Raw genomic sequence first — 14,277 nt, 5'->3', positions numbered from 1 at the left:
AAGGATTGTAGAGAAAAAAGAACGCTCATGCTATGCTTAGTGACTAGGGTTTCAGGTGCTGCAGGATAGTCGTGTTGGGAGAAGGCAGGCCTGAAAGGCAGGAGCAGAGGAGTGGATGAGTGTGCTAGGTGTTGAGAACAGGGCCCGCCTTACTTTGTTATGGTTCTTATTTGCAAATTGAGGTTCACACACCCCTTGTATCAAAATCACTGTGAATGCTTTTCAGAAAATGCAGATGCCTGGGCTCTACCCTGACATTCTGAATCTTTTAGGCCTAAGTATTTGCATTTTTAATCACGTGCCCCACAGGTTTTTTTTTATGTACCTTTAAGTTTGAGAATTACTGGTTTGGAGGACAGTTGGAAATAAAGTTGGAAAGTGAGCTTTCAGACTGTGGGGAGTCTTGAATGTCAGTATTTGGCTTTTCAGGTAATGAAGAATCATTGAATATTTTTGAGCTGGTGAGTAAAATGATGGAAGTGGTAACTTCACAGTTATTAAAAATAGATTGTATTTGACCTTTTATTTGGCTAAGCATACCCTGTGCAAGGTCCTTTACTGAGTGTGTTGCATGCATCATCTTGCTTGTTCCTCAGAAAATCTTATGAGTTCTAAGTACTGTTATTTTTCTTGTTATGCAGTGGAGTTTGATAAGCTGTGAAATGGAAATTCAGACTGACTCTATACAGACAGTGGGTCTATCTCACACTAGAACCTTTGGTCTTAATTTCGATGCTGGACTGAATTTCCTGTTTTTTAAGGATTAATGTAGTAGTGGAGTGTGCAGAGTGAATCAAAGTGGAGAGATTGGCAGTAAAGAAATCAGAATATTGTTGTGCTAAATCATGTGAGATTGTAGAAGCCTGGTCCAGCATGGAGGCAATGGGAATGTAAAGAGATTTGTTTAAAAGATGATATGTAGAATTGTGACTGTTGTAGAAGAACCCACAGGACTTGATGTCGTTGGAGAGTCACCATAGTAACGTGGTAAAGACCAGGGACTCTGAAATTAGATTGCCTAGATTCAAATCCTGGCTTTGCTACCGATTATCTCTGGAACCTCACATATTTGGTAAGTTACTTAATCTGTCTGTGCCTTAGTTTCCTCACCTGTAAAATGAGAAAACTGTGCCTCTTAGAGTTCTTAATGGGGACTAAGTGAATCCGTGTAACGCTCATAGACCGTGTGAGTATATCAGGTAATAGTGCCGTTGCATGTGCAGTTCCTCTGCCTCAGATGCTCCAGTGTATTTCCATAGCTTCTTGTAATAACCCCATTGTTATACTTATCAAATGTGTTATAATTATTGACACGTTTGTCCCTCCCACTAGGATCTGAGGCCATTAATGGCAGAGAGATGGTTTTATTCATTTTTGCATTTTTAGTAGCCATCATAACACCTACATTTATAGTAAGTGTGTGATAGGCTTGTGTGGAATGTGTACTTGGGCGTGTGAGTGAGGCACTTAAGCCAAGACTGCTTGATAACATTGATAGGAATAGTGACTTTTGGAGGGGTTGCTTGTTTTGAGGGACAAATGTTAAATTTTATTTTAAAATTTATGATGATAGCAAGACATCAAAGTGAAATATTCAATAAGTAGAGGTTAATGCTTGGGTTTTGACTGAGAAGTCAAGACAAAATATTGGTTCTGGGGTCACTCACGAAGAATTTAAAGCACAAGCCAGAAGCACATTCAGATCCTTCCTGAAGGAGAGCAGGTAAAGAAAACAACCCATTTATTGAAGAATTTTTTTTTCCCACACTTTAAATTACAATGTGTTTCTGGTTTTAAAAAAAAGTCAAGCAGTACAGAAAGACATAATGTGAAAAGTCCCTTCTCTCCCAGGTTTCCAGCCCATTCTTCAGAGGTAACCGGTCTTGGATCATTGCTTATGCTTCCTTCCAGAAATGGTCTGGGCGTATATAAGAATTTACATGTTTTAAAGAGTAATTTAAATCATAATTCTTCCACTCAGAAGTGACAACAACAAAAAAGAGTTTACATGTTTATTTAAACTAATGGGATTTTACTGTATGAGCTGTTCTATGTCTTTGTGTTTGTTTTTACTTGCGGTATTTGGGATATCTTTACATATTAACACATACTCTACCTCATTCTCTTCAGTGGCTACACTGTATTCCCTTCTATGCTTATTCCATGCTGTAGTTAATCTCCAGATGATGATCATTTAGGTTATTTTGTGTATTTGCTATTCCAAATAATGATTAACGTCTGTATGTATAGAACTTGTCGACTTGTATGAGTTTACCTGTGAGGTAAATATCTAAAACCAAAATTGTTGGCACACTTAAAATTTTGACAGATATTGCCAAATACCTATACACTAATGGCGGGGGTGCCTGTTTCCTTTTTACTCTCACACTGCTAATAAGGTTTTTTTTTTAACCTTTATTAATCTGATCGGTAAAAATGATACCTCACTGTTTTAATTAGCATATTTTATTTCTCATTTATGCTGAAGAGCTTTTCATATATTTATTAGCTGTGGAACCTTGGCCATTTCAGTAAGTATTTTTTTGAGTAATATCTCTTTAGCAATGTAGGTTACTTAAGGATAAGGAGGAAATGTAAAGCGTGATTCATGCCTCAGGAATATCTACCATCGAGAGATGTGTCATATATACTACAGAAAAATAACATTTAAAGGTAGTTTTTTTCATAATGGGAACTTTAGGTGAGTAGTGGGAAGGTGAGAGGGGAGATCGGTTTTGGGAGGGAGGATGGAACCGGTTTTACACATGTTAATTTAGAGTTATTCACTACATTGCATTAAAGATAGGTCATTTGACAGGTTTACTGCTGAAAGCATCAGCAGTTGCACGCTGCTTATTTCTAGTATAGATTTATGTAAGGAACGTTGTTATCTACAAAATTATTGGATATATATATAAATTTATATATATTTTGTATTTTACATATTTATAATACATGTAATTATAAACATTATCCTTAAGTTAAAAAAACAACTTCTAAGTGTTTTAGGCATATCTATAGAACTGGCAGTCCGGTCAGAGGTTGGGACTAGGAGAGATCTGAAAGTAGTATAGTAATATGGAAGCCACTGGTGAAACCAGGAGAGAGCTTCAGTTCCTGACACGTTGAGAGAAAGAAGAGCTGAAAGCCAGGACATCTTCTGATGCACAGTGAGAGGAAAGAGCAATAGGACTCTTAGGAGGGGGGGTGATTGGAGAGTGGGTAAGGGTCTTTGGAGTTCCAAATACATTGCGTGCAAGTGATGTATGTGTGTGTGTGTTTGGAATCCTTGGCATGAATCAGATGCATGAGAGATGCCATTGGGCTTCAGTTTTCTGCTTTGCTTTCTGCGAGGGTAGGGGAGCAGCTGGAACTTTCTGGCAAAAGTACCTTAGTAGCTAGTTGTCTTTGCTTGGCTGAACTTGTTCCCCCTTGGCATTGTGGCTGCCTTGGGTGCTGCCTTCACTCTCTGCTCTCAGCAGATAGTACCTTGTTGCTGCCCAGGGGTGTGAGGGCAGGGGTGACTAGGCAGGGTGTGCTGGGCTCTGGCCCTTTTCTGGCCATCTGCCTTTGGGCTGGGGTTACTGTTCTACTCTTGGTGCCCTTGATTGAAGACTGTTGCACCTCCCCTGGGTGTCATTTTCCGTTTTAGTCCGTCTCCAGCTGTTTTACATTTTATGGGGATTCCTCACAGCTTCTGGTTTCCTGTGAATTTTTGATCATGGCTGTGTAATAATTGACAAAAAATTTTTTGCACTATTTCTAGGGTTGGGTGAGGAAAAGAGGGGAAGGAGGCTCAGTTGGCTGTCTTGGTTTTCCTTGCTAATATTCTATTCAGTCTCTTCTTACAGGTTACCGGCTTTATTCATACTGTTTTAGAAAGGTTTCATCTTGGTCCTGGATCAAGCAGTTATTTTAATACTTTGTGGTCTATCCTAGCAGGTTTGAAAATAAAATTTATTTCATGTAATAAATCAATAGGAAATAGGCAGAGGATATGAACAGGTAGTGGCCTCATTCACAGCAAGAGAAACAAAACACACATTGATTCCATATTGAAAACTATTTTCACCTGTCAGTTGGCAAAGATCAAAAAGTTTATTTAAACAGTGATGGCTGTGGTGTGGAGAAATAGGCATTGCTGAAAGGAGGGGAAGTTCGCAGCCTCTAAAGAAGGAGGCTTAGGCAGTGTAGGGGAGGAAAAATAATTTTCCCTCTACCCTTCTGAGTTAACTGAGGCCCCTGTGATAAAAGATCAACAGGAGAAAAACAGAAGTTTATCATGCGTACCTCATAGGAGATACCTTGGGAAAAATGAGTAGCTCTTAAGGTGGCTTAGAATTCAGGTTTAATACCATCCCAATAGGGGAAGGGCAACGTAGGGCTCTTAAGGGAGAGTAAATGATTTTTAGGAAGGATGAATGGGCCTTAGAAGAATAGATGAGAGATATGATAGTTTGTGACAAAGGTTGTCTCAGTGTTGTGCCAACTTTTAAGCTCTCCTGTGGTAAGAGTCAGTCTTCCATGGTTGATGAAACTGATCAATCTATGATTTATGATAATGGAGTTCCTTTTGGAGAATCTGTCTTTAGGCAGATAAGGAGAGTTTGGAGAAGGCCTCACCCTGCATTTGCTATTTTTTTAAGTGCCTACAACTCAAAATAAAGTGCCAAAGTGACATATTTTGAGGTGGCATATTCTGCTACTCTTCTGCAATAGCTGCTAGAATTAGAAATGCACATAATCTTTGACTTAGCAGTTTTGTTTCTCTGGATTTATTGTACCTATATACTGATACAGGTGTGAAATATATACCAGATACTTATTGGAGAACCTTTTGTAATAGTATAAACTATTTAAATGTCCATCAATATGGAATTTATGGAATTGAAAACTGGAATGTTAGAGTTGTGAAGTGCTTTATATAAACAGATATGTAATGATTTCTAATATATATTCACTGAGAAAAGCAAAGAGGAATATATAGTGTGTTATGGTTTGTGTAAAAAGGAGAAAATTTGTGTTTGTTTATACATAGAAAATCTGTGGAATGATACCCAAGAAACTAGTAATATTTTCTCTTGAGTTGAGAAACTAGGTGATTAAGAGAAGAAATGGGAGAGAGACTTTTTACTGTGTACTCTTTGAACCCTTTGTATTTTGTACCATATATGTTACTGATTCAAAAAATAAAATACAAATAAATCAAGTCTGACTTAAATTTTCATTCATATACTGTATGATGATATTCTCATTGTTGCCTTATATAGGAGAGGTTGGATGGAATTTTGTTCTTTTGAAAATTCAGCATTTATGGACCTTTTAAAACTTCCAAAGTAAATTTTTTTAATTGGTTGCTTTTAAAGTACCACAAGAAAAGTAAAATACTGGTCTATTTAATTGAGAACAGTTTGCTCTGATTCTCATTTCTTTTTATCTGGTGTCATTTTTATCCTGTTGATTTTAATGAAGCAGAGAGAAGGGAAATTGAGTCCATGGCAGAGTCAGGGGAAACCATAGCTAAAGTGCTCATTGCCAGTAAACCGCCACTCTCTCAACTATTTCGATCCACACACTTAGGTGTTTATCCGGTAAACTGTTGTTAGGTCCACAATGCTAACTGCTAATTAGCATGAGTTCCCCAGATAAACAGAGGACTTATAAACAAGTTTTGGAGGTCTTTTTTGTTTATTCTTAAAAAATTTCATTGAAGCATATTCAAGAATTGCAGGGATTATTAGACAAATAAAATAATTTGGAAGGTTTGATAAAAAGGAAATAGTCCTGAGTTTCCTAGGTGGTGCAGTGGTTGAGAAGCCACCTGCCAATGCAGGGGACACAGGTTCGATCCCTGCCCCAGGAAGATCCCGCATGTCTTGGAGCAGCTGTGCCTGTCCACAACTATTGAGCCTGCGCTTTAGAGCCTGTGAGCCACAACTAATTGAGCCCATGTGCTGCAACTACCGAAGCCCACGTGCCTAGAGCCCATGCTCTGCATCAAGAGAAGCCACGGCAGTGAGGAGCCTGCGCACCACAACGAAGAGAAGCCCCCACTCACCGCAACTAAAAAGAAAGCCCGCCCACAGCAAAAAAGACCCAACACAGCCTATGAAATAAATAAAAAAAAAAAAAAAAAAAAAGGAAATAGTTCCTGTAAGTAGGTGGTAGAAGGCAAAATCTGGTGTATATTTCCCTGGAGTTATGAAGTTAGTGTGGAATCCCCAAAGGACCATGGCTTATTTTGTTTATTGAAAAAGTTCAGTTTTGAATAAGATTTGAAAGAATTTGTTTGGGGAAACTTAAGTAAAAGGGCATTCCAGGACACCAAGTAAAATAAATGTGAGATCCTAATATCTCACCATGTGATGATATAGGTGATGAAGTAATTTAATATGTAAAAATGAACTTAGTGGTTGTGATAGAAAAATGATTTGTTGGCACCTTTCTTGGACGTGTAGATTTGATTTTGGGGTTTGATTTTTGTTTTTATTTTTAAAAACTTTGTTTAGAAATAATTATAGACTCAAAAATTTGCAAAAATAGCTTGGAGAAGCTCCATATACCTTTCACTCAGCTTTCCCTAAGGTTAATGTAACTATAGTACGTTATCAAGACCAGGAAACTGATATTGACACCACAGAATAGACTGCAGACTGTACTTGGATTTCTCCACTTTTTACATTCACTCATTTTTTTTCTTTTGTGCATATAGTTCTGTGAAATTTTATCACAACTATAGATTCACATAACCACCACCACGATGAGGATTCAGAACTTTTCCAGTCTCACAAGTGAACTTGCTCATCACCTGTATTCTGCATTTGTCTGAATCGTTCCTCATGGCGTCCTCTGATTTGCTCCCTCTATCCCCAGCTTATTGGTTTTGGGCACTCGAAGCACTTTATAATTTCTCTTTAAGATGTGTTTTATGGCCCACAATGTGGTCTATCTCGGTGAGTATTTAATGTGAGCTTGTGAAGAATGTGTATTCTGCTGTTGTTGGATGAAGCAGCTATAGATGTCAGTTATATCCAGTTGATTGATGGTGATGTTGACGTCAGCTATATCATTACTAATTTTCTGTCTATTGGATCTGACCATTTCTTTTTTTTAATTTTATTTTTCATTATTTGGTTGCATCGAATCTTCGCTGCAGCATGTGGGATCTTCGTTGTGGCATGTGGGATCATTCATTGCAGTGCATAGGCTCTTTATTGCAGCGTGTGGGCTCCAGAGCGTATGGGCTCAAGTAGTTGCAGTGTGCCGGCTCTCTAGTTGCAGTGGTCAGGCTTAGTTGCCCATGGCATGTGGGATCTTAGTTTCCTGACCAGGGATTGAACCTGGGCCCTCAGCCGTGAAAGTGTGGAGTCCTAACCCCTGACCACTGGACTTTTTCTTTTTTTTTTTTTAACTTTTTTTAGTGGTAACCCTAGTGTTTGCAGTATACATTTGCAGCTAATCCAAGTCTGCTTTCAAATAACACTATACTGCTTCACTGGTAGTGTACTTCACAGGTAGTGCAAGTACCTAAATAACAAAGTATTCATAATTCCTTGCTTCTGTGCCTTGTGTATAGTTGCTTTAGTTCATTTCTCTTATACATAATCTATAATTATCAAATATATTATTTGTATTATTGAGTATGAAACTTTTTTTTCCACTCACTGCAGTGCCCTTGAGATCTTTTCAAGTTATTGGGTATATCATATAGTTCCTTTTTTTAGTCCATTGTATGGATGTACCACTGTTTGCTTATTTATTGACGTGTTTAAAGAATATTTGTTTTTTTCCAGTTTTTGGCTCTTGCCAATAAGGCTTTCATGAACATTTGTGTATAGGTTTTTGTGTGAACTTAAGTTTTCACTTCTCTAGGATCTTAGCCCAGGAGAGCAATTGCTGGTTTGAATAGTATGTATATATTTATAAGGAACTGCTAAACCACTTAACAGAGTGACTGTTGTATTTTATTTTTCCATCAGGAACATGTGAGAGATCCAATTTCTCTACATCTTTGGCAGCATTTGATACTGTCAGTATTTTTTATTTTAGGTGTTCTAATAGATGTGTAGTAGTACCATCATGGTGGTCTTAATTTGCAGTTCCCTAATGGCTAATAATGATGTTGTAATATCTTCTCATGTGTTTATGTGCTATCTTTGGTGATGTGTTAAAAATCTTTTGTGTAATTTTTAACTGGATTGTTTTCTTACTGTTGCGTTTAGAGAGTTCTTTATATATTCTGGATGTATTGATAAGTCTTTTGTTGGATATATGACTTTCACATATTATCTCGGAGTCTGTGGCTTATCCTTCCATCCTCTTAACAGAGTCTTTCATAAATCAAGTTTTAAATTTTGATGGAGCTCCATGTATTGACTTTCTTTTGTGGGTTGTGCTTTTGTGTAATGTGTAAGTACTTCCTGACCCCAGGTCACAAAGGTTTTCTCCTATGTTCTTATCTAAAAGTTGTATACTTTTAAGTTTTACATTTAGATCTGTGATTCATTTTGATTTAACTTTTGTGTAATGTAAAAAGTTTGTCAAAGTGCTTTTTTATTTTTTTTTGGCCTGTTGATGTCCAGTTGTTCTAGCACCATTTGTTGAAAAAACTGTCCTTCCTCTATTGAATTGTTTTTGCATTTAAGACAAAAACCAGTTGGCTGTACTTTTGTGGGTCCATTTCTGAATTTTCTATTTGCTTTACTGATGTATGTGTCTATCACTGTTTTGTGTTTGGATTTAATTCTTGTTTTTTCTCTTTTTAAAAATTATTTATTTATTTATTTATTGGCTGCATTAGGTCTTTGTTGCGCACGTGCTTTCTCTAGTTGTGGCAGTTGGGGGCTGCTCTTTGTTGAGGTGTGCGGGCTTTTCGTTGCTGTGGCTTCTCTTCTTGTGGAGCACGGGCTCTAAGCACGTGGGCTTCAGTAGTTGTGGCACATGGGCTTAGTTGCTTCACGGCATGTGGGGTCTTCCCCAACCAGGGATCGAACCTGTGTCCCCTGCATTGGCAGGCAGATTCCTAACCACTGCACCATCAAGGAAGTCCCTAATTCTCTTTTTTGACCAAGCTGTGATTATTGCCTGTCAGTAAACATATATAGTGATGGAAATTTGAAATTTAGATTTTGGGAGATACCAGCTTTAATAATTTATATTGTAACATTAAACTGTATTAGACAAATAGATTTCCTTAATGTTGCTAGTTGTATGTGTCAGAAAAGAATAATGTACATTTTTGTCACTATTAGTTTAGTTATGATGGTCTCTTTGTGTTCTCCATATATATATTTTTTTCCATATATATTAAAAATTTAAATTTGAGTAGGAAATGGAATGGTTGAGGAGATTAAACAATATTTCATTTTAAAAATCAAAGTAATATATAGATGTAGATTAAAAAAATCAAATAATATGGTGGACTTAGGAGGAGAAAACTGTACCACCACCTTCCCCACTCCAGAATCCTTTTCCCCAGAGGTGGCCACTCTCAAATCTCTGAGCTGTTGCTTCTCATTATTTACCTCCTTATTTATAACTATTATGCTTTTACTGTTGTTTTCTGATTTAGTAATTTTACATATTTTCTAAGATTGACCTACCTACCTACTATGGAAGTCAAAGATTTCACATTCTTAAACCACTACTCCCACTTCTTTTTCTAGCATCTTCCTAATATAGTTACCTCACAATTTTTGGTTAAGTCTTTGCTTAGTATTTATAGTAGTGATTACATAAATATTGATAACTGTTGAAATGAGTCATATACTATGACTACATGAACTTTCTTGAATTTTTGTTTTTCCCAAAGTATGTAATTTAAAAAAATCATTTACTTTGTGTTCTATGTAACTATCATTCATTCCTTCCATAGTCTACAGTATTTTAACACTGCACTGAATAAAGTCACATCAGGTGGCCTATGTCAGCTCTGTGTTTTCTTCCCCAATAAGGTCATTGCGCCATGTTGACCCTTGTCCCAGTTGCTGCACAGCTCTTGGCCTGCGACTTCTGTTCACCACTGTCTTGTGCTGAATCTTGTTTCCTCGATTCCATGTCTTCATTTTTTTTGATTTATTCCCTCATATTGAAAGGTTACATTTTCCAGTAGGTTCAAATGAGTGCATGGGAGGTTTTTTTTGTCTTGGCAAATCTAAAAATGTCTTTATTCTACCCTCATACTTAACTGGCAGCTTGCCTAGCTGTAGAATTCTAGTTAAAGTATTTTTTCTTAATATTTTAAAGGCATTGCTTCCCTGTCATCTGGCTTCCAGTATTATTGCTGGGAGATTAAGAAACCAATTTTTTCTTTTTAAAAATTAATATATAAAACAGATGGAAATAGAGGGTAATGAAACACAACCCATGTATCTGCTGTCCATTTTCAGCAAATCTAAACGTTTGCCACATGTGCTTCATCTATTTCTATTCCTTTCCCTTTTCTCTTTAAGAAAGTATTTATTGGGAGGGAGGGAATACGGGGATATGTGTATAAAAACAGATAATTGAACTTGGTGTACCCCCCCAAAAAAAAAAAAAAAGTATTTATTGATACTGCTGAAGGCCCTCTGTTCCTCACCTGCTAACATTATATGAAAGCATTCTTCTGAATTTGCTGTGTATTTTTCCCAAGTGTGTTTTAATACTTGTAATAGCTATGAATATATCCATAATATTATTTGTACATTTTAAAATCATGTAAATGAAATCATGCCATGTCTTATTATTCTATAGCTTTCTGTTATTTTTTTTACTGAGCCTGAGCTCTAGAGCCCGCAAGCCACAGCTACTGAGCCCACGTGCCACAACTACTGAAGCCTGCACCCCTACAGTCCGTGCTCCACAAGAGAAGCCACTGCAGTGAAAAGGCCGCACACCACAATGAAGAGTTGCCCCCCTGCTCACCACAACTAGAGAAAACCTGTGCGCCGCAACGAAGACCTACCCAATGCAGCCAAATAAACAAATAAACTTATAACCAAAAAAAAAAGAAAAAAAAAGTTGCCTGAAATGGTGAACGTGGAATGAACTCACTCAACACTGATCCAACTCCCCTCTAGTATGTTTTTCTGCATGCTAGAAAGAGCTAAAAGTGGACATTTCCTAAACTCCCTTACAGATTTTCCTCACGGTTTAGAATCCACCCATATATGCTCATTCCAGACTTTGGATCAGAACCAAGTCCCGTGAGGAGACAGGCAGGGCATGCAGTCTCCTTTTGCTGGTGCAGGTCATGACGGAGGCTGTGTGCAAAAGGGAGCATCTGGGGCTCATTCGGTGGCTTCGGGGTTCACCTCCCTGATCTCAGCAGAGTGAGCAGCTCCTTTCCAGCCCGGTGCTGAAGTGTATTTGGGGAATTGTTCATGAACGCTCAGCCGTCACTCTCCTTGTTCCGCAATCCAGATGACTCTGTGAGCTATTTATACTTCTTAACAAATCCCTTTCATTTAGGTTAGCTAGACCAGATTCTGTTTTCAAACACATTGACAAGTCCTAACATTCTATAATCTCTGTGAACTTTACACTAGTCATTTGCTGGCATTTATAATTACCATAAAAGGTTATAAATGGAAAAAAAGAGATAAGAAATTCTGAATTTTTAGATTATCCATTGCACTGATTTGATATTATTCTTCTCTTTGTTAAACTCAGATATTCTGAAGGAAAAAGGGAAATTAGGCTTTAAAAAAAAGAAAAAGAAGAGCTTTCAAAAGAGCTTTACAGTTTTCAAAAGTTTCACACACATGATTTCATATAATTCCGTAATAACCCTTTTTTAAACAATCCCCTACCTCTATATCGCCTCTCCCACCTTCCTTCTCCCCACTGGTAACCACTAGTTTGTTCTCTATATCTTTGAGTCTGCTTCTTTTTTGTTTTATTCACTAGCTTGTTGTATTTTTTAGATTCCACATATAAATGATATCATACAGTGAAAAAAAAAATTTAACATTTTTAAAATTTTGGCTGCACTGGGTCTTTGTTGTGGCATGTGGGCTCTTTGTTGTGGTGTATGGGCTTCTCTAGTTGTGGCATGTGGCCTCAGTAGTTATGGTATGTGGGCTCAGTAGTTGTGGCACACAGGCTGTATCTAGTTGCAGTGCACGGGCTCCAGAGCACATAGACTCAGTAGTTGAGGCTTGCAGGCTTAGTTGCCCCATGGCATGTGGGATCTTAGTTCCCAGACCAGAGATCGAACCCATGTCCCCTGCATTGGAAGGTGGATTCTTAACCACTGGACCACCAGAGAAATCCTTTCATAGCTTTCTTTAAAAAAAAAATTTTTTTTTGAGATGTGTCCGTGTTGATAATTGTAGCTCTAGTTAATTCATTTTCACTAGTGTATTATATATATCTCACTGCTAAGATATTAAAAATTTAATTTCAAATAGCTTAAAATGTATAAAGTAGCTTTGAAATAGGGTATGACAAGTAAGGACTTTATATATTTCAGAATATTTCTTTATAGCATTTTCTTATTGGGCTCAATAATTACTTAAGACATTAAACTGAAATCTAGTTAGTTGGCTGATTAGCTAGTTGGCTTGATATAGAGGCTGAGTTGGAGTTAGCTAGTATTGAGGTCCCTGTCCCCATGATTAAAGAGAGGAAAGTAGTGTGTGGCCTTGAGTTCAGAGGCAGATGATAAGAAGCCAGATCAGTATTTTTCACTCATATTTAGAAGGCCCAGCTGTCCCTGTGCATTGGGGAAGCTTCATGTCCTTAGATAAGCAGCTCAAGCCAGTCCCAGAGTTCCAAAGAGAATGTGAAAGACATGCTTCCAAATTCTGATCTTGGCTTTGATGTCTTTGTGGAATGAGGAGGGACGTAGGTGAGAAAGTAAGTCACTACTAATGTAAATTCTTATCTAACCTGAGCCTCCTTTAGCCACTGAAAGGTTTCCTTTCATTGTGATGGTAATTTTAATTTAATTTCTTATTCATTATTTTGTTGTCAATGAGAGACCTTTTCTGAACAAGTTGAGATAAAACATGATCTCGAACTGTGTTAAGCGGAATTTGATGAAAACTGTGATTCATTTTGTAACTGATCTGTTAGTTTTCCCCTTAGTGACCAAGCACAACAAATGCTGAAGGCAGTAATTATGTACACTGATTCCTTCCTATAACATAATACTGTTTAGGGGATGCCTGTTGTATGCTAGCCTAGACATCTAGGAAGATGAATAAGCTAGTTTTTATTTAAAAAAAAAAAAACCAGCAAAACACAACAGCTCGTGGTTTAGGAGACTAGGAATGCCAGCAAAAAGTGAGTGTGTGTTACAGCAGAATGAGAGAGGCACTAGGTGTGACTCCTTTGGAATTGGGGCCCTTTCACTTTAAGCTGTTAACTCACTTCAGTCCTTCCTCTCCTTTAAGTGTAGGCAGCACGAGGTGACTACTTGAACAATTGTCTGCCCTTCTCAACACATTCAAGCCATCCAGTCTCTATTTCTTTAGCCCCATTGTTTTAGGTTATTTGTTAATAAGTTATCATTGTTATGCATTTGCTTTGAGAAGTTTTCTTGGGCAGAGGTATGTCTATTTTAAGATCTGCAAGTATAGATTGGGCTTTTGTGTTGTGTTGGCTAAGACAGATTTTAGCCCCATTTTTCGCCTTGTAACTTTGTATCTGTTGTTCAATATATTTAAAAATAAAGAGAGGTGTGATTTCTTTTTATAAGTTTAGAGTGTCTTACATTTAGATCAAGGGTAGGAAAAGTGTGATGATTATTTTGCACACGTTTGAAATTTCTTTTCATCTTTATAGGTTGTCTTGTGGAAATGAAGGTTTAAGGACAAGTTACCTACCAGATTAAAAGATGGGATCGAACAGCAGCAGAATTGGTGATCTTCCTAAAAATGAGTACTTAAAAAAGTTAGCAGGCACAGAATCTGTCTCTGAGAATGATCCGTTCTGGAATCAGCTTCTGTCGTTTTCTTTCCCTGCACCAACTAGCAGGTAAGAGGTTACTTGGAGATTGAAATTTGTGTCGAGGGCCACATAAGCTTGTATGATATGCTGATTTTTTAAAAAAATTTAATGTTCTATCTGTGTATCCATTTGTTGTACATGTACCAGTAGAAAATCCAAAAGGTATGAAAAGGAGGAAATAAATTTTTCTCTTTCCTTTCCCCCACTCAGCCACCCCTCTTCCCTGGAGATGATTCCTGGCAGTAGTTTCTTTCGAATCCTTCCAGAAATAGTAAAACCACGTATTTCACGTAGCTTTACAAAACACAAATGGTAGCATACTACACATACCTTGCTTTTTCG

The 14,277-nt window shown here is 37.5% G+C and overlaps 1 protein-coding gene across 1 annotated transcript in view; it reads left to right on the top strand.

The window, feature by feature from the left end:
• DYM (dymeclin) overlaps positions 1–14,277 on the top strand; it is a 367,767-nt gene that overhangs the window by 9,692 nt on the left and 343,798 nt on the right. The window contains exon 2 of the mRNA XM_057698938.1: positions 13,771–13,962. Within this exon, the coding sequence (XP_057554921.1) occupies positions 13,823–13,962 (140 nt within the window). The 5' untranslated portion in view covers positions 13,771–13,822. The remainder of the gene's footprint in view (positions 1–13,770; positions 13,963–14,277) is intronic.

Source organism: Hippopotamus amphibius, chromosome 11 (genome assembly GCF_030028045.1).
Source record: "Hippopotamus amphibius kiboko isolate mHipAmp2 chromosome 11, mHipAmp2.hap2, whole genome shotgun sequence".
Lineage (NCBI taxonomy): Eukaryota > Metazoa > Chordata > Mammalia > Artiodactyla > Hippopotamidae > Hippopotamus > Hippopotamus amphibius.
This window is presented reverse-complemented; position numbering and strand designations above follow the sequence as displayed.